The sequence below is a fragment of the Palaemon carinicauda genome, unplaced genomic scaffold (genome assembly GCF_036898095.1).
Source record: "Palaemon carinicauda isolate YSFRI2023 unplaced genomic scaffold, ASM3689809v2 scaffold812, whole genome shotgun sequence".
Lineage (NCBI taxonomy): Eukaryota > Metazoa > Arthropoda > Malacostraca > Decapoda > Palaemonidae > Palaemon > Palaemon carinicauda.
Genome location: NW_027172108.1, coordinates 22,501 through 42,500, shown reverse-complemented (window position 1 = coordinate 42,500; position 20,000 = coordinate 22,501). Strand labels below are relative to the sequence as shown.

The window sequence follows — 20,000 nt, the reverse complement described above, 5'->3', positions numbered from 1 at the left end:
ACCACTATATAGTAATAATAATAATAATAATAATAATAACAATAATAATAATAATAATAATAATAATAATAATAATAATAATAATAATAATAGTAGTAGTAGTAGTAGTAGTAGTAGTAGTAGTAGTAGTAGTAGTAGAAATGGATAAATATCAGGAATATATTTTCAATGCCATAATGGTTATATTTTGTAAGTAAATTGGAGAGTTTCTTTCTATCTTTCGTAGGAGCCTGGCCGGGTTCTTTTATGTCCCCAGTTTATAACAACAACAATGACAACAGCAATAATCAAAATAACAGAGTTTGGAAATCCTTCAATGAGGAGCCTCTCTGGACCAGACCACAAGCAAAAAGATCCTGACATTCCGTTCCAGTAAACGTCAGCTCCCCACCAGCTGTTGGGCCAACGACAACAGCTATCAGTCCTTTCGTGGGAGGCGGGGCGGCCCTGTTCACCCCGCCAGCCAGATTCAACAACAATGTTCCTCCTTCCTTCGCCGACACAACCGCAACCAACGTCACTGTCGTCAGAGGCAAGACTGTCTACCTCCACTGTCATGTCCTGCATATAGGAACGAAAACAGTGAGTTAACATACTAAGGTTTTGGTGGGATTTCTATGAGAGATTTCTAATTTTGGATGATTTTTCTTGATTAACTAACTTTTCTGATTCCATTCGAGATTTTCTGAGATTGAAGTATCTACTTATATTTGTAACTAGACTCTATATTATTATTATTATTATTATTATTATTATTATTATTATTATTATTATTATTATTATTATTATTATTATTATTATTATTATTATTATTATTATTATCTTTCAATGTAAGTTATCTGTCAATAAGAATGGAATAAATTTTTGTGTTTTGCACAATTAAGTAAATTCAGAGAAATTAGGGTTTCCTCCTACTTTAATGCCACATAGTCATTTATTATTATTATTATTATTATTATTATTATTATTATTATTATTATTATTATTATTATTATTATTATTATTATTATTGAATTAACAACTCTGGCTGGAAAAGCATGATGGTATTTGCTCAAGAGCTCCAACACAGGAAAATAGTTCAGTAACGAATAGAAATGTCCCATGTCAACGGAAAAAGAACATTGTTTTTTTATTCACTTTATTATATACATGTTATTGAATACACTTTACACCGACAAATACTCTTATGATCACTCAAGTGGTACTGCTTACCCCTCGGAACCAGTAAATGCAATATGGCTCCGGTAAATTTTGATAGATCTTGTTAGTTTTTGTTAGATAATGTAGAAATTTAAACTCTGGTGGGAATATGCTCTCACCAATAGGCGTACAGCACGTCACATATCAGACTTAGGACACATCACCTATAACAGAGTTCAGTGATTGCGCACTACAACGTATGACAGTCATAGCACTCTTAAAAAGGTCATTAATTTCACTGTATGTAACACATACTTCTACATATTTTGCATACAAAGATTAGGACATTACTCCACACCCCAAGCTCCTCACTCCGATAAGAGTTGGGAACACTGCCACTCTAGTCTATGCTATATGGAGGACACTCTGACCCGGAATGGGGCATGGCATGTACTAGACAGAAATGCAACATAAAATATATACATAGAAATCACACAGAAAAATAAACCTCTACCACAAAAATAAAATGAAATATTTCACCACCACCGTTTCACCAGTTTTGAAACCACTACTACACTTGCACTTGTAATTATCAATCAGTGGTCACTAGCCGTTTTGCCAAAAAAATCATTCAGCTTCCCGCCCTTCTCTTATAATTCTTAAGTTTCAGGTAGTCACATCTACGCATTCTAAAATTTAACACTGCCTTTCCTCGAGGCTTAACTTGGCCTTCGGGAACCACCCCAGCCCCAGCAACCAGGAATCATACAAATACATAAATAATGCAGCATCCGCCTGACGGAACCCACCTGACAAATTTGACCTCTCTCTGTTTGTTTTTTTAGTTTCACTCAGCAGTGTGTCATACTTATTGCTACACTCCGCAAAATTATCACAACACTTAACTTCTACATAAAGCACCCGCATAAGAACACACTGTCATCATCTAGATTAATTAAAACACGCCAAAAGAAGAAATGCAGTCTGTTCAAACAACAACAACAACAACAGCAGCAAAAAAAAAAAAAAAAAAAAAAAAAACATACTTATCAACTCGAGGATAAGGAGGGATAAGGAGGTACACTCTGATTGACACTTTTGAAAATTACTTCATCCGGAAACATATTTGTGTGCCTGAAGATGTTCAGACACTACTCCATTAACAATGCTTTGTATCATTACTGTGTTAGATTTAACCATCTTTACTCTGTACGGACCCAAATAGTTTTTGTATCATAGGTTGTAATCGTTTCAAATACACACGATCGCCCACAAATACTTTTACCGGTGCAGTTTTGAGCCGACCATCATAATTGAGATGTGTTTTTAATTAGCTTTTTTAAAAAACCTTTCAGCGGTGTTCATTATCCTCCTTAAGAGATTTAGAAAATAGACACGGTATTGCTTAGTTGAATAATTTGGCATCTGTTGCGAATTAATGAAGATCGTATATGGTTACACAGGATCCTGTCCATGCACAGAGATGAAAGGTGTGTCCCTGAGCGAGGCATTATATGCAATGTTCAATGCTAGCTCAGCTGTAGGAAGCATGGCGTGCCAATAGAGGGGATCATCAGCCACTAAGTAATGTAAAATTCGCAACACTTCTCTATTATGTGATTCCACTAAGCCATTAGCTGAAAGCCCTCATACGGTCACTGAAAAGTGTTCAATTTTCATCAAGTTTGTGACCGATTTCACCACCTAATTTATAAACTCGAGACCATTATTACTTATAAAATTTCTCGGGCAACAAAACCTAGTAATAAAAGAGCACAGCGCCAGGGTTAATGAATTTGCTGATTTATCCAACATTTTGTAAGTATGAGTGTAACGAGTAGATGCATCCAAAATATACATATATACTCATGTTGTGTTATACCAGTAGGAAATAGTCCTACCAAATTGATATGCACCTAATAAAATTTAATAGGAATCACAGACAACTTTTTGGCTTCTGGTACAATGTTTCTATGGTTTTCGAAACAGTTACAAGCATGAACACATTTGATATAATTAACATAGGGTAGGCTAACATAGTTGCCTAAACGAATACTAACGCATTATATAACTAACTCCTAGCAATGAAGACTAAATAACTAATGAAGTTATTAGTTATAAGACTGGGAAGGTTGCTCTTGCTAACTAAATAAAGCATGCGAGGCGAGCAACAGCGTCGAAACATTACGCCTCCGGTCGGGGCACAGCTCAGCCACAAAACACAAGATTTAAAGATAAAAAGCTTATTTATACAATACAAGAATATGGTACTCAACTTTCCAGAAGAAGGCGAGGTTGAAGATTGTGACATGATACAATAAAATAGCAAAAACTGGGAAAGAACACTCTGTCAGGATTGCTACAGAAACCGGAATGAAGCGTGTAGATGTGACGTAAACCAAGATGGCGGCCAGCTATGGCGGCCGTTTGTTTACATCGCTAGGTACCGTAACAGTAATGCAGGAGGAGAGTTTTGTAATGGCTCCTCCTGATACTTGCTACAGTTCCCCCTCGAAGCGTAAACGCTATGTGGGGTGCAGATAGCTATGTGGCGTGTCAAGCATACGTCCCCTGTTATTATACGATATCCTAAAGGGAAACCTTATGGGTACTCGCGCCAGAAGTTAGAATTCTTCGAAACCTTTAGTTTAATTCTCTGGAAATATCTACTGTATTCATATATACCCTCAGGAAGCTACTGAAGTAACCTTCCATCAGGACGTCATGGCTATCTCACACAAAAATAGATTTTTCACTTCGCTCAAAATCCGTTTTTCATATCTAATAAAAAAAAGTCTCATGCTCTCCTTAATGTTCTATCAATCCCTAAATTCCGTGCATACAGACTTGCATGTATAGTGTGGATGGCTTGCTTAATTAAGGAGGGAGGAAGAACTACTCGTGCACAAAATTCCCCTTTCCTCTTCTCGTAAGCCCAATATAAGATATCATTCTCTCTAAAAAAAATTTCCAAGGCAAATTCAGAAATGATGGATAACTCTCTGATTTCCCAGCTCACACTCTTTCCATTCATTCCTCTTTTTTCTGTTCATCTTGGACTTCCTTTGTGTCCCAACCTCCAAAGTCAATCACACTTGCATCATCAGGGCACTCATTCTGGACACCCCTGGTCATGTCCTTGCTCACCCACACACATTCACGTTCACTATTTCCCTCTCTGTCTCTCTTTACAACATATCTAACTCTCTCTCTCTCTCTCTCTCTCTCTCTCTCTCTCTCTCTCTCTCTCTCTCTCTCTCTCTCTCTCTCTCTCTCTTTCGCTCGTGGATCTCATTTTTTTATTACACCTCACGTGAATTAATATCCTCTTTTCTATTTAGATGGGGCCTTCAATATTCTGGTTTCGTTCTTCATTCCACTATTGCACACGAGTTTTTACTCCTATTACTGCACCTCTAGAGAGGGCATCAGCTACCTTGTTAGCCTTACCTTCTCTATGGTCAAACCCGTTTGTGTTAAACTTTAAAATCTTTCAATCCATCTCACTTGTCTAGACAGCAGGTCTCTTTTGTACAATAAATCACGTAAGAGGATAGCTCCTGGGGTTATTATATTACCTCAAAAGTCATCCTGTATACAGAAAAATTTGCACTTAGACAAATTTGTTTTTATACCATTACGTTGCAATGCTTCTTAAATTTTACGAACATTATCATTATGTGCTTTGGCCATTTTCTCTGTAATTATGATATCGTCAAAATATACAAGAACATTATGGCTAATTAAGGGAGTCAAATCCACCATCATTACTCTTGAAAAAATGACTTGGAGCATTTTTAACACTAATTGGAGGAAAATGGAACTGAAATAGTTGATCATTGGCTATAAATGTCGTTTTAAACTAACTGTCTTCCTAAATGGGTATTTGATAGTATCCAGATTTTAGATTGATAGTTGTAAAATATTTACTATCCCGTACCTTCACAAGTAATTCTTCAATCGAGGGCAATGGAAATGCATTATCCTTACTGACTGCATTCAATTTCCTATAATCAACACACATTCATACCGAGCCATCCTTTTTCCTAAAGGCTACAATTGATGAAGCCCAGGAGGATTCACTCTCCTCGATAATCCCTTGTTCCCTTAATTTACTAATTTCCCTTTATATCTCTCCCTGGAAATGAATGGGTACCTTAAGAGGCCTTCATCTGATCGGCTACACCTGCACAGTTTCAATGCTAAAGGGAAATCGATCAATCCTCCAGAGTGGCTTGTCGCCAGTTGCAATTACATCAGAATAGTTATTAACAATAACACTAAGTACAGGTTGATATTCCACCAGACATAGTTCTTGCACTTCCATAATCAAGTTCTGAGTGTGTTCTTCTGTACGGGCTGGAATTGTGGCTCCTAAGATCCCATTATTAACTATTTCACATAACTCTAGTTCACACAGAGAATCACTTCCTAACACAACTCTGTTATTTGACATATTAACTATCGGAGTCTCCACTCCGTTCTCTTTTAGTTCTGACAAGCCTTGTAAGACTACGTGTGACCATTTGTCTTGGGGTTTACCTATGATCTTGGTTCCCTTTGGGAGAGACCTACACTGGGTCACTGATATGCTCGTAAGTGTCTGGGGAGGCAATACTTCACCTTTCTTAGGTACAGCTGTTACCTTACCTAATTGTCTCTCCTTTCCCGCCCAAGCACTTACCCTCTCATGACTTTCTATCAGCAAAACGCCCCCTCCACCTTTTACTGTTATTCTATCCTTTTACCCACAAATGTATATTTGATTACTCATTACAAACCTAAACTGAGTATAGTCTCGATTCCAGGAATTCCCAAGGTGGGCAAGAAAAAAATATGTGTAAACTTCACATATCCCACCTTAAAGTTGACAATCGTTGCATGCCTTGTCTGTAGTTTATATCATCCTGGCGTGGCGAGGATGATGGATGCCGCTGACTGTAGTGGGTATGAAGAGATTCCTTTTTCTATAAGCAAAACGCTGGTTCTTGTGTCAATCAGTGCTCGAGTGGACTTATCTGATGAGTCAATCCTAACTGCTACAATTCTGAGCAGCCAATTAGGATATGTGGGGCACGTACCAACGACCTCACTCACAGCACCGCTGCCCTCTGCTCCCGTCCTTAATGCTGTGGGGATGAGGCAGGTACCACTGTCCGCTTGAATGCTCCTGTTGTCATATGAGGGGCCATCGATTTTCTTCATCGCCCCCTTCCTCTTTTTTCTTTTCTTTGGATGTTGGGCTGGGGTTGGTGTACGTGTGCCACAGCCTGCCCTCCCAAAGCGTTTTTTGCTGGGCACTCTCGAGAAAGATGACCATAGGCCTGACAAGTGTAAAAGTCTTGGGATCCTTGGCTTGGGCACTCCACTCGTTGGTGCCCCTCTTCCCCACACTGCCAACATCTAAAGACTCTTCTCACCTGCTGAATTCGTTCTCCCCTCTCCCGCTTTGGGGGTTGGTTGGTGCCTCTCATGGCTGCTACCTTTCTGTCATTGCGGCAGTTATTCTCCGTCATTTTTTCTCCTGGCAAACTGCCTAGAAAGTTTTGTATCGTCATCACTATGTTTGCTAACGAGCGATTGTCATCGAACAAATATACACATAAATATGGGTTTACTAATCTGCAAATATGTTTACAGGTAATTACTTTTTTATCAAGTTCTGAGAGATTGGCACTTTGTGTAGCAAATGAATCACAATCTCGAAAAAGTATGAGTTGCAAAACTGAAAACTAACTCACCTTCACGAATTTTTGGTTTGCAGTTTTCTTTCATGTCCCCTCATCTTGCATCAGGTAATGTTTATTTCTCAAATAAACGTCGTTTTATTTCATTATAATTTCTGAAACGGTCTTATGGCCAATACACTACTTCTATTGCTGGAGCATCTTTAGGCAACCAAATTACTTGAATTGCTCTTTCTGACCACCCATCTGTGGCTATTTCAAAGTCTCTCAAAACACTTCGATCGATTAACACCCTTCCTTAGGCGTTGATCATCAAAAGGCCTAACACTTGCCTGGAGTTCCGGCAATTTTCGAACTACGACGTTATGAGTATCTTTACTCAGCTGTGCATGTGTGCTTTCAATTATGTATGTTTGAAGTTTGTTTATGTACGTTAGATATGCTGTGGTTGCGTGCTGCTCATCTTCTCGTTCAACTAGTAATCTATGTATTAACTTGGCTAAGTTTTCTAGCCTATTTTTATGTCCTGTGTTCGTTGCTCTCGTCTATATTCTTCATTGACATCACTATAACTAACTGCTCCTTCATAATCCTCTCCCATAGCAGCAATATCTCCTATGTTATTTATCGCATATCTAGGCATCTCGAACTTTTACTTTACCGACTTAAAGAACAACTTTGCTCCCAGCATACACAAACAGACATATTTTTTCACCTGACACCAAGTATGTCCCATGTCGATGGATAATGAGACATCGGAACATTGTTTATTTTTTTTTTTTTTACTTTATTATAAAATTGTTTGTGAATACACTTTACACAGCCAGATACTCTTCAGACGAGTACCTTCTTGTTCTAATGATCGCTCGAGTGATACTGCTTACCCATTGGAACAAGTAAATGCAATATTGCTCAGTTAATATGCGGAATTGTTAGATTTTGTGAAAATACCAGCTTTGATATAAGTATGCTCTCACCAATAGGCTTATACCACGTTACATATCAGACTTAGCACACGTCACTTATAACAGAGCTCAGTGATCGCGCAATACAATTTATGACTGCCATTGTGCTCTTAAAAATTAGTGTTAGTTGAATGTAGGAAAAAAGATGCGTTTGAAACATATATATCTTCATCCATTCCTTTATGTAGAAAATTAACAATATTCTTACACATGATCCTCACGATGTAACAATGTTTCGTTGCATGCTTAGGCAATACTTTGGACTACTTATCATTTGACACAAGTCTTTCACACACCTACATGAAACATACAGTATTCCTATAATTGATTGATTCATTATCAGTTGTCTGGCATCCTGACATTTACAGTATTCCTATGATCTGACTCATATGACAAGCAAATGTTTGGTTACATGGTAAGTAAATACTTTCCTATATTTATCACTTGAGCCAATTCCTACATTGAAAAATATTATTCAAAGGTTTCCTGGGTGAGACATCAAGATATCCACGTGCTGACAGTGGGTCGAATCACCTTCACCAACGACGACCGATTTGAAGCCATGAACAAACCCGGATCTGATGTTTGGATGCTGAGGATAAAATACCCACAGATGAGAGATGCTGGCAAATACGAATGTCAGGTTTCCATGAGGCCTCCCATTGCGAGAGTCATCGAACTTAATGTTGTTGGTTTGTGAATGTTCTAATGATTAATCGTATAGTTAATCTTATGATTAATTATATTTGCCATTATATTTCCATTTTGGATGTTAGTAGACGAAAAATTATGTTTAGGGGAACTTGCTTCAAATATTAATTTGAAGGCTACATGTTCCCTTTTAGAAGATAGTGAAATGGGATTTTAATTATAATTCTAGTTCTTTACTCAAACTAGCACATAGACATATATATATATATATATATATATATATATATATATATACATTTTACCTTAAGGTATCCAGAATTATAACTCCTGGAGTGAATATCCCTAAATAATCTCACAAGGATATCGCATAATATCAGAGGACGTATTCTTGACACGTCACATAGCTATCTTCACCCCGAACAGTATTAACGCTTCGAGGGGGTTATAGTGACAAGAATCCGAAACAAGAATGAAAAGAAAGCCGCTCTTAAGGCATCTCTCCTATTCCGTTTCCAGTGTGTATCTGATGAAGGCAGTAGCACCCTCTTTATTCCTTTTCATGTGTATCTGATGAAGGCAGTAGCACCCTCTTTATTCCTTTTCGTGTAGCTCTACTACTCGGGGTTTTCCTTTGTGTTCTCTCGTTATTTTGGATTTAATTCCACATTTTTATGACTTCTCCGGCCTCTTCTGCCTCTGGAATTTTGAGTATTATCTTTACTATGTATAAATGTAAGCTATTGTCGTTTTGAATTAAATCAAAAGTGATATTAACATAAACAAGAGCTGTTGCCTACCGGAGGCATCCTGGATGCTATCGCTCGCTCTTATGGGTCATTTAGTTAGCTAGAGCGACGTTCCTGGTTTGTTATGCTTTAATAATTTAGCTATTTAGCTCCTCTAGGAATGCTTATACTATACCGTCAGTTTTTAGCTCGGTGATTTCGACACTGGTCGAGACCCTTTGGTCTTTGCAAAGTGAATACCAGACCTCTCTTGGTTTCCTTTCCATGTCTGCCGGTAGAGCCCGGCAGGCTATGGTTTCTTTGGAAGCCTGAATGCTACATTCTCCCCTTCCATAAGTTCACTCTGTCTGGATGGAAGGTCGTATGGCATGCCGCCTTATAACCTTACATCCATAATGTTTCTCTGACTATTGTGTTGCTCCCCTATCCCGGCTGCCGGCTTAACAGCCGATAGCCGGGCAGGTAGAGGTTCTCTGGTTCTTGGCTACTGTCGGCGGGCATAGGTTTTATTACTTTTGCCGGCCGGCAGTGGAAACACAGCCTGAATCTGCTGGCCACTATGATTAGCAGCCGGCAGCCGAGTATTGTTGTTTTCATTCGTTGGCTGGCAATGATTGCCGGCCGGCACACAGTCGCGAATCAGTGGGCTGCTGCCTATTAGTTAAAGATAGTATATCTTTGAACTATACAGGGGTAGATGCCGGCACGTACCGGCGCGTGCTAGCTGGCACAACATTATGCGAAGTACAGTAGTTGCTATATTCGTAGTGTAGTACACACTGCATTAACAGAAACTATTGTACAGAGCTTGTGATAACGCTAAAGTTCTTCATCATACTTAATGTTATCTTGTACAGCCTTTTGTTGAGACCGTACAATATATAGAAAGTAAGTTCTTTCTGTATTCTTTCGATCCCGTTTATTAAAACTATGCATTAAATTTCCGTTTAGGAAATTACATAAGGTATTCTAGAATAGAATTAACCTTAGTTTTAATATCTTGGGAGGTTACAGCAATTGACTGTCCAGGAAATACAAGTATGTGTCTTTCCTTCTTTCTTTTATAGCTTTTCTATATAAGCTAAATGTTTCAATATAAGTAAGAAGCCTTCACTTGATACTCATGGATTTTTCTTCTCTTTACAGGAGGACCATCCGAAGTGCGGGAGTGTGTTCTGTAATGTCCGCAGTAAGAACTTCTGTGGACATCAACATTGCAGGAGGCACGCAGCATGCGCAGCCTCCAGAGGTGATCTCCGGTATTGGGACCCTCAGGTTTGTACAGTATGTTCTAACCTGATTACTGAGGCTTTTGACGACTCCAAGTCGACAGAGTCAAGGGATGCTGCCAGGGAAAAGATACGATCCTGGGTGAGGGGTTTTCAGAAAAACACCTTAGGCCCCTACCTTCCAAGTGAGAAGATGAGGGCCTACCTTTTCCCTAAAGCATCAGCCAATGCAGTCATTCCTCAGCCTCAGGTGGAGATACCAACTGCCCAGAATCCGTTAGATTCTGAAGTCTTGGCCGCCCTTCAAGACATCCAATTGGACGATAAGATGTCGGAGGTGTCGGATTCTACAGAGAAGGACCTTCTAGGAGAAGGTCAGGAAGAGGAGCTGTACCAGGCTCCAGAAATAGAAGAGGAAGAAATCGACGAGGTGTCGGTTACATCGTCTGCTATCCCAGATGAGCTTGGAAGGACTCTTTCTCCTATTGTTGAGATGATCAAGCAAATTCAAAAGAAGAACGAGGAGAAGGGAGCTGCAATGAAACTGGAGATACTTAGATTTGCAGCATCACGTGAGCCCCAGAAGCGACTCAACGTGAAGGATCTTCCTTTGTGCTCGGATACCAATCCTTGGAGGTATTCTGAACACATGCCAATGAGAATCGGGAAGATTCTCATATCTGAAAAGCTGGGAGCAATTCCCCTGAAGAGGTGGAATTTTGGCCCAACAAAAATTCCTACCCGGAGTGTTATGTCCGCCCTAGGAAGGAACCAGCCTCAAAGGAGGAGACTGAGCCGAAGGAGGTCATAGTTTTTTACCATAGTAAAGCTCAGGCGTTACTATTGAGCTCGATGAAAGAGAGGGGCTTCACGAACTCAAAGGTGCCAGCCTTGAGTAAGAAGCTTCCCTCCTTTTTGGCCTCTCCTACAAGAGCCTTTCCCTTCTTGGAAAAGGGATATAAGGCAGCCTTAAAGGCGTTGGAGGCAGGGAAACCATGCCCCTCCTTGGAGGAGTGCAAGCCGTTATCTCTGACCTTGCCCTTGTACCAAGGAGACTGGAAGGACGTACACCTGACCTTCTCAGTCGGGAAGCTGGAAGCTGATATTGCTGACCGTCAGTTTGGTGAGGAACTCCCTAAACTGTCCGAGGTTCTCTTGCACAGAGAGCAAGAGACGAAGGAAAGACTTGCGGCATCGATGTCGTTGCAAACGACATTAGAAACGATGGCAAGTGACCCCAAGATCCGGGACATGTTCATGGTAGTGGCAAAAACCCATCTGGCCACAGTTACGAAGGATTTCTATAGCTTTATTAAAGCTAGGAGAGCCTGTAGAGAGTTCGTGTTCACCTCGGCTGCGGTGAGGCACGAACCTCTTTCCCAACGATGTGGATAAAGAGGTAGTAGACAAGGCCGCCATAGAGAATAGGAACCTTCTCAAAAAGTGGGGCTTAGATCTTATGAGAAAGTGTTCTCAGGATGAGATTCCCCAAACAAAGAGGAAGACATCAAGGCCTAGGCCATCCTCTCGGCCGTCTATACCTTACCGACAGCAACAACAGCAACAGCTTCCTGTGACCGCGGTGCCTCAGATAATGGCACAACCTCCAACCACATACCAGCTGATACCTCAACAAGTGGCGACTCAGTCGCCAGTTTTTAAGCCAGCCTTCGAAAGGCAGACTTCTTCCTTTCGTTCGAAGGCTAGAGGAACAGCCAGAGGGTCTTCTAGACGCCCTTCAAGAGGAAGGGGATCCAGGGGAGGATGCGGTCAAGGAGGCAAGGCCTCAGGTCCACAACAGCAGAAGTGAGATGCTTCCAGTAGGAGGGAGGCTACAGCTATTTAGGGATTGCTGGACCTTCTATCCCTGGCTCCACAGCCTAATAAAGAATGGACTAGGTTGGAGTTGGAGCAGTCCTCCACCTCAATTTCCTCAATTCTCCCAACACTCAACCCCCGTCCGAGAGCTCTTAGACAAAAGAGTAATCCGGAGAGTCAAGTCCATCAAATTCCAAGGGAGGCTGTTTTGTGTTCCGAAGAAGGTCTCAGAAAAACTCGAAGTCGTTCTAGACTTGTCGCCACTCAACAAGTTCATAGTGAACTATAAGTTCAGAATGCTCACACTTCAACACATAAGGACCCTACTGTCCAAAAGGGCATGTACTGTCTCTATAGACTTGTTTGATGCTTATTGGCACATTCCAATTAATCGTCACCTCTCCTCCTACCTAGGCTTCAAGTTACATAGAAAACGTTACGCCTTCAGAGCCATGCCTTTTGGGCTAAACATAGCCCCAAGGATTTTCACGAAGCTCGCGAACGCAGCCGTCCATCAATTACGCCTAAAGGGAGTCCAAGTAGTAGCCTACTTGGACGACTGGCTGGTGTGGGCAGCATCCAGGACAGAATGCATGCAAACATCTAAGATAGTGATCAAGTTCCTGGAACATCTGGGATTCAAGATCAACATAAAAAAAGACTCGACTTTTTCCAGCTCAAAAATTTCAGTGGTTGGGAATCCACTGGAATTTGGAGTCACATCGACTTTCCATTCCTGGGAAGAAGAGGAAAGAAATTGCAGGATCTATCAAGAGACTATTGAAATCCAAACGGATATCAAGACACAAACAGGAGAGAGTGCTGGGCTCTCTACAGTTTGCTTCAATAACAGATCCAGTGCTAAGAGAACAGCTAAAGGATGCAACTGGAGTCTGGAGGAAATATGCATCAAACGCGCGAAGAGATCTAATAAGACCTCTACCGACTCAACTGCAAACGCTTCTCAAGCCGTGGTCCAATGCCAAGCAACTGAAGATATCAATACTTCTTCAACCTCCTCCCCGGTCGGTAACTATCCACACAGACGATTCAAAGGAAGGTTGGGGAGGTCACTCTCATCAGAAGAGAGTCCAAGGAACTTGGTCCAATCTTTTCAAGTCATTTCACATCAAGTTTCTAGAAGCCATGGCATTACTTTTGACTTTAAAGAAAGTATCTCTTTGCCACTCGACCCACATAAGACGGGTTCTAGACAGCGAGGTGATAGTGAGATGCCTGAATCGACAAGGGTCGAAGTCACTTCAAATGAACCAAGTGATGTTGGCCATTTTTCGTTTGGCAGAAAGGAAGAAATTGCACCTGTCAGCAGTTCACATTCGAGGGTTCCGCAATGTGACAGCGGACGCTCTATCCAGGTTTACACCAATAGAGTCAGAATGGTTCTCTAGACACAGGATCATTCTCCTTCATCTCGAGTCAAGTCCCAGAGCTGCAGATAGACCTCTTTGCGACGAAAGACAACAAGAAAATAGATCGCTATGTGTCCCCATATGAGGATCCGCTAGCGGAGGCTGTGGACGCTATGTCCTTAGACTGGAAAAGATGGTCCAGTATTTATCTGTTTCCTCCGCACAACCTCCTTTTGAAGGTCCTTGACAAACTGGGATCCTTCAAAGGGAAGGTGGCAATAGTGGCCCACAAGTGGCCAAATAGTGTGTGGTTCCCTCTGGCATTGGAACTACGACTAAAATTTGTACCGCTACCGGATCCAACCCTGTCTCAGCGAGTACAGAAGTCGAGTGTCTTCGCTTCATCACAGAAAACCAGGAACCTACATCTCATGATTTTCTCTCCTTAGTGAGAAGGAATGGGTGAGCAGCCGACACAATACTATTTTTAATGGAATCTATTTTCAGACCCAACGTTTCTTACCATGAATAAGCTACCCACCATCAGGTGGGGTCCCTAGAGAATCTGCCCTCTAATGGAAGATGTATCTCTATGTCCAGTGGAGTGCCTAAAGGTCTATCTTCATAGAACTTCAGACTTTATGGGAGGACAGCTGCTCAGAGGAGAAACATCGAGCTCAAAGTTATCTATAACTAAGGGCGAAACTCACCTATGTTATTCGCAAAACGGGTCCTGACAGTACACCCGCTAGTCATGATCTGAGAGGAGTTGCTTCTTCCATAAAATTTCTTATTTATATGGACCTTGAACATCTTTGTTCGTACACTGGCTGGTGGTCATCCGAGGTGTTCTTTATGCACTATGCGAAGCAAGTGGAGCAACTCAAGTAGTCTGTGGTAGCAGCAGGTAGAATCTTTTAACCTTCTGTTTTAAATCTGTGAGGAACAGTGTAATTAATTTGGGACGATTAATTAGGAGGGTGGGTGTGTAGTCACTCTATGTACGACACACTGAGCGATAGGCCACAAAAGTATCCTTACGAATTGTTCCATTGACGTTGGTGAACTATAGCATGATACGGACACTTGTGCCAAGCGTTTTTCACGCTAGTGTACTTAAACAGTATCCAGACTGTAGCATTAGTATTAATTCAATTGAAGTGGCAAATCTGTTTCATGGTAGATGAAACAATATTTTCTGTTGACTGTTTTCTTTGTGCTTTAATGGATATCATCCACTTTTTATAAATTTTAGAAAGGTTGATCTGATATGCACATTTATTAAATTTTAATAAACTAGTTCATGGTGAACCCTGCGTTTTATTCGCCCACACTCATTTTTATTAGAAATGTACTGATCATTGAGATTAAAATATGAATAATATTATCATGGTATGTCTTTTAAGACTATTCCCTGATTCAAGCAAAAGTCCACTTTCTTTAACCCTTCCTTAGGAAGGGTTGAAGTGGTACCCTAACGGGATAGTGGCAGAGATGCAAAATTTGTTCCTATGTGGATACAACCATTATCCCATAGTTACTAAGAGTTGTCACTTTGGGGAAGGTGTCACAAATTCATTCTGACATTGGCGACTCTTATACAAACTTTGCTTTATAATGTATAGGGCAAGACCACTATACAAGCTTGTCATTTTATCATCCATAATTTATTATATACTCCTCGAGACTTTTCCAGAGTCTAGTATGACTCTTCCCTGTAGGGGGTAGGAAGCACTAACATAGTTCATACTTAGATGAAATGATGTATGACGGTAACATCATAGGTCTCTAGGTCTAGACGGACCAGGAAAATACTTTCTTGAGAGTACGGCACCGATTGAGAATCCACATATACAGTAATGCTCTGGTAAACTTCCATCAGGACGACATGGCCTGAGCCCAAAAAACGGATTTTGAGCAAAGCGAAAAATCTATTTTGGGTTGAGGTAGCCATGTCATCCTGATGGACCCCCCCCCCTTCCTTTTATTGTAAAAGGGCTTATTGAGCCCTCCCTATGATACAGTATCTGTAGCACCTCGTATATCACTACAAGAAATAAAGAGGGCGCTACCGCCTTCATCAGATACTCACTGGAAACAGAATAGGAGAGATGCGTTATGAGCGGCTCTCTTTTCATTCTCGTTTTGGATTCTTGTCACTATAACTCCCTCGAAGCGTTAATACTGTTCGGGGTGAAGATAACTATGTGACGTGTCAAGAATACGTCCTCTGATATTATGCAATATCCCTGTGAGATTAATTAGGGATATTCGTTCCAGGAGAAAGAATTCTGGATACCTTAAGGTAAAATTCTCTGTGAATATCACTGTAGTCAAATATACTCTAGAAAGCTACCTATTAGGAACTTCCATCAGGACGACCCAAAAATAGATTTTTCGCTTCGCTCAAAATCCATATATATATATATTATATATCGCTTCGCTATATATATATATATATATATATATATATATATACACACACACACACACACACATATATATATATATATATATATATATATATATATATATATATATGTCCTTTTTGAGTGGACATACCTCAACATTGTGAAAGGATTTGAGAATCGCAATGTTTGCTGTGAGTGATCAGATAAAAATCTCCCGTAATCACCGATCAACAGTCGGCCAGCATGGTGATGAAAACGGGCCAATCACCAGCATGAATAAAGACAAGTCTAAGGCCTTTTTCCTGCAGTCAGCTAAAAATGGAAGCATTTGCTTTTTCTTGTGGTGTGTTATCATCATCGTCATCATCATCATCATCACCATTCCCTTCCATGCCTATTGACACAAGAGACCCTCAGTTAGATTTTGCCAGTGGTCTCTATCTTGAGCCTTTATATCAATACTTCTTCATTCATCATCGCCTCCTTTACTTTTCAGTCCTCAGCCAAGTAGTTATGGGTCTTTTTTTGCCAATCCACCCCTCTAAATTTCCTTAGTTCACCGTTCCATCATCTTCTCTTTCTTCCCCTGCTTCTTTTACAATCTCTCTGAAACCATTATGCTATTCTTAATGTCCATCTTTTGTTGGTCATTCATATTATATGTCCTGTCCGTATTCATTTCTTTTTCATGTAAGTTGTCAGAATACCCTCTACTTTAGTTTGTTCTCTTATCCATGTTCTCTTTTTCTGTCTCTTAGTGTTATTTCCATCCTTATTCTTATCATATTCTTTCTCACTGTCTTTATGTAGTTTTAGGATTACTGTACTTCCTATATAGATATCTTCAAGTATTCTAACATTAGATTCTTTTACTCCTTATCTTTGAAGGACTTTCATTACTGCTGATATTTTGACAGAATGAAAAGCTTTCTCATAATATATAAAGGCCATATATAGTGGTTTCTCATGCTCTGTTAATTTTTTCATTAGCTGGTTAATTACATGGATATGGTCAATTGTTGAATACCCACTTCAAAATCCTGCCTGCTCTCTTTAGGTGATTAAAGTTTGACTATCTTTCTATTCGGCCTAATATGATTTTTGTAAATATTTTATATATTGGAGAAAGTGAACTTATTGGGCGGTAATTTTTCAGGTCTTTTATGTCTCCCTTTTTGTGAATCAGTAAAATTATATAGTTTTTTTAAGCTTTACGTGAAGAGTATTATTGCAGGCATTTGGTGCAGAGTTCAGCCAGTTTCACTACCTTGATATTTCCTCCATCTATTATCAAATCAATTATTAGGCCATATTCGCTTACTGCTTTGCATCTTTTAATGCTTTTCAAAGGTTTCCTTACTTCTACTTATATCATTGTTGCATAGCAGTGTATAGAAGTCCGCTGTCATTTTTATCCCTGAATCTCTATCGTCGATAATATTTCCATTTTCATCCGTAAAAGCAAACATCTGTTTGCGCCCAGTTCCGAGTCTTCTTTTCTTCATTTTGATGCTTCTTCCTTAATTTAGTGTTTCCTCAATTCGGGTATTTAGTTTATTTATTATTTTGGATAGTTCTGCTATTTCTATTTCATCTCTTTTGAATTTTACCCTCATTTCCAGTCTTGCTTCATTAGGTTTCTGGTCTTTTCTGATAGTTTCCCATGATCATCTTTACTTGCTTCACTTTCATGATGTAGCTGGGAGTGGTTATTTTATATTGGTAAACTAAAATTATCAGATTAATATTCTATAACAGGAGTATTTATTTTCTTTCTTTAGATTAATTTTTTTTCTCTCCCTATTTCCTTAGACATAATTTTTTTTTCCATCTAACCATTCTAAGATCACTTGGCTATAATTTTCTTAACACCTACATATTTAACTAAATTGACCTTTTCATTTAGTATGAAATGCAATTAATTTCCTTTCAATTCTTCATTTGGCTTTGTCATGCCTATTTTCTACATTCCTTTTTCTAAAATAAGGTGTTCCTGATTTTAAGAGTTTTCCTTCCAGCATATTCTTCAAGCATGTATCCTGTCATTTCTTTTGTCTACTCCAAATTTCCTACTGATTGTTCTCTTGTCTTATTTTCACCCTGATTAGCATTTAAGTACAAAAGAAAATAGGAAAATTTATTATTATCTTTTTCATAGATATCTGCCGATCTTCATAAAAAAAGTTATATTTCTTCCTCTGCATGGGATGTTGGTACACACGTTTGAATGAACTTCTGTTTATACTTCTTCCTTAGTTTGATAATTAAATCTGCAATTCCATCAATCCAACTATAAAATTCTTTTATGTTACCTACAGGATTTTTAATAATAAGAAAACGCAATCCATTATCTTTGTCCCTCTCATATCCTCCGAAACAAAATATGCTGCCCTCTTTTAATTCCACTTAAGATTCCCCAGTTCTTCTAATTTCACTTAATCCTATGACATCCAAGTTTATTTCTTTCAAGTGTTCTATTAACTCGGTCCTGACGTTGTGTATTGCAAGGTTCATTTTCCAAAAGTTGTCTGTTCTAGTCCAGAGATTTTATGCACATCCTGCTGTGGAATGTAGCTTCCCCTATCCTTGGGCAATGGTTCCACTGCGACTGGAGACTAGTGGTCGGGACTAGGTAGTAATACATGTCTGGGTTTTGGCTAGTTTTCATCACTACGCTAGCCACTGCGGATTGCTGATGGGAGGAGATTTTTGTCTGATCCCTCACACCATGACAACCTAGTATGGGTGGCCCTGACTAGTATAGTTTTTCCGATTATAATGATGTACAAACTCTTCAAACTGCTAAAGGAATCGCCACTCAGAAAGGGATATACACACACACACACACACACACACATATATATATATATATATATATATATGTATGTATGTATATATAGGTAAGTGTGCACATATGTGTGTGCGTGTGTATGGGTAATAATCTTAGGTTGACAGCAGTTCATGTATGAAAATATTATACATATTTTGATTTCCAGAACCCCGGGCGATCATTCCTATAGGTCCTGAACTATATGTGGATCAGGGCTCACCTCTAAACATAACATGTGTTGTACCTGACAGTCCTGAACCTCCGGAGAACATATTCTGGTACCACAAAGACAAGGTAGGAACAAACTGATGTTGATGTTATGAAAGAAGTAATGAGTATTAAACTTATTCTTCATAATTACATGCATACACATACCCGAATACATTGTCTTCTTTTCGACATTATTAGTCCCACTGTATAACAGGGTTTGGCGTCTTAGTCAATCTTCTCAATCTATTTCAATTTCTTTCATCCTTTTCCCTTGCTTATATCACTCTCAACCATATCCATCCCTTCATCTGATCTGCTGATGCGTCACACTTCTCCTCCCCATATCTGGCATGCGTTTAACTCTTCAATGTTTCCACCTATTTCTTTCTTGATATATGGCCATGATATCTCATACTAGTTTCCATTGAAATGATTTTACATTACATACATGACCTTCGTTTTTTATCTTGATTTTCCCTCCTTTCCAGTAGTGATACTCCAGCAATCAACCTAAATACCCTCTTTTGGGGACTTCTCAACAGATCCTCCACTTCCTCTATATATATATATATATATATATATATGTATATATATATATATATATATATATATGTATATATATATACATATACATATATATATATATATATATATATATTATTTTAGATATTCAAGGTCTAAAAAGAAATGATTAGCGGAAACTCTTGTATCCTTGTCTTCCCAGATGGTATCATATGACGGGTCGAGGCAGGGCGTCACCATCACCACAGACAAAGGTCCGACTACGACAAGTGTTCTCTTCATACCAGACGTAACATCTCACGATTCAGGAATTTATGTTTGTGCTCCCCAGGCCATGAAGGAAGCTTCAGTTGGCGTCAGGGTTTTAAATGGTAAAATACGTTTAATTTTCCCATTCATGAATAATAAGAGAAAGATGAAA

The 20,000-nt window shown here is 39.4% G+C and overlaps 2 protein-coding genes across 2 annotated transcripts in view; one reads left to right on the top strand and one right to left on the bottom strand.

The window, feature by feature from the left end:
* LOC137637529 (synaptogenesis protein syg-2-like) overlaps positions 1–20,000 on the top strand; it is a 43,764-nt gene that overhangs the window by 23,334 nt on the left and 430 nt on the right. The window contains exons 3-6 of the mRNA XM_068369692.1: positions 227–582; positions 8,274–8,484; positions 19,014–19,141; positions 19,782–19,950. Coding sequence (XP_068225793.1) covers positions 8,355–8,484; positions 19,014–19,141; positions 19,782–19,950 — 427 coding nt within the window. The 5' untranslated portion in view covers positions 227–582; positions 8,274–8,354. The remainder of the gene's footprint in view (positions 1–226; positions 583–8,273; positions 8,485–19,013; positions 19,142–19,781; positions 19,951–20,000) is intronic.
* LOC137637528 (uncharacterized) lies at positions 6,342–6,915 on the bottom strand. The gene is made up of 2 exons (XM_068369691.1): positions 6,882–6,915; positions 6,342–6,676 (listed from the first exon to the last, which is right to left on the bottom strand). Exons 1-2 carry the CDS (start codon positions 6,913–6,915, stop codon positions 6,342–6,344), a joined length of 369 nt encoding a protein of 122 aa, XP_068225792.1.

Coding starts and splice junctions, on each gene's coding strand:
- LOC137637528 (XM_068369691.1), bottom strand. CDS start 6,915: ATGAAAGAAAACTGCAAACCAAAAATTCGTGAAG. Junction 6,677..6,881: donor CAAACCAAAAATTCGTGAAG/GTGAGTTAGTTT, acceptor AAAACTTTCTAG/GCAGTTTGCCAGGAGAAAAA.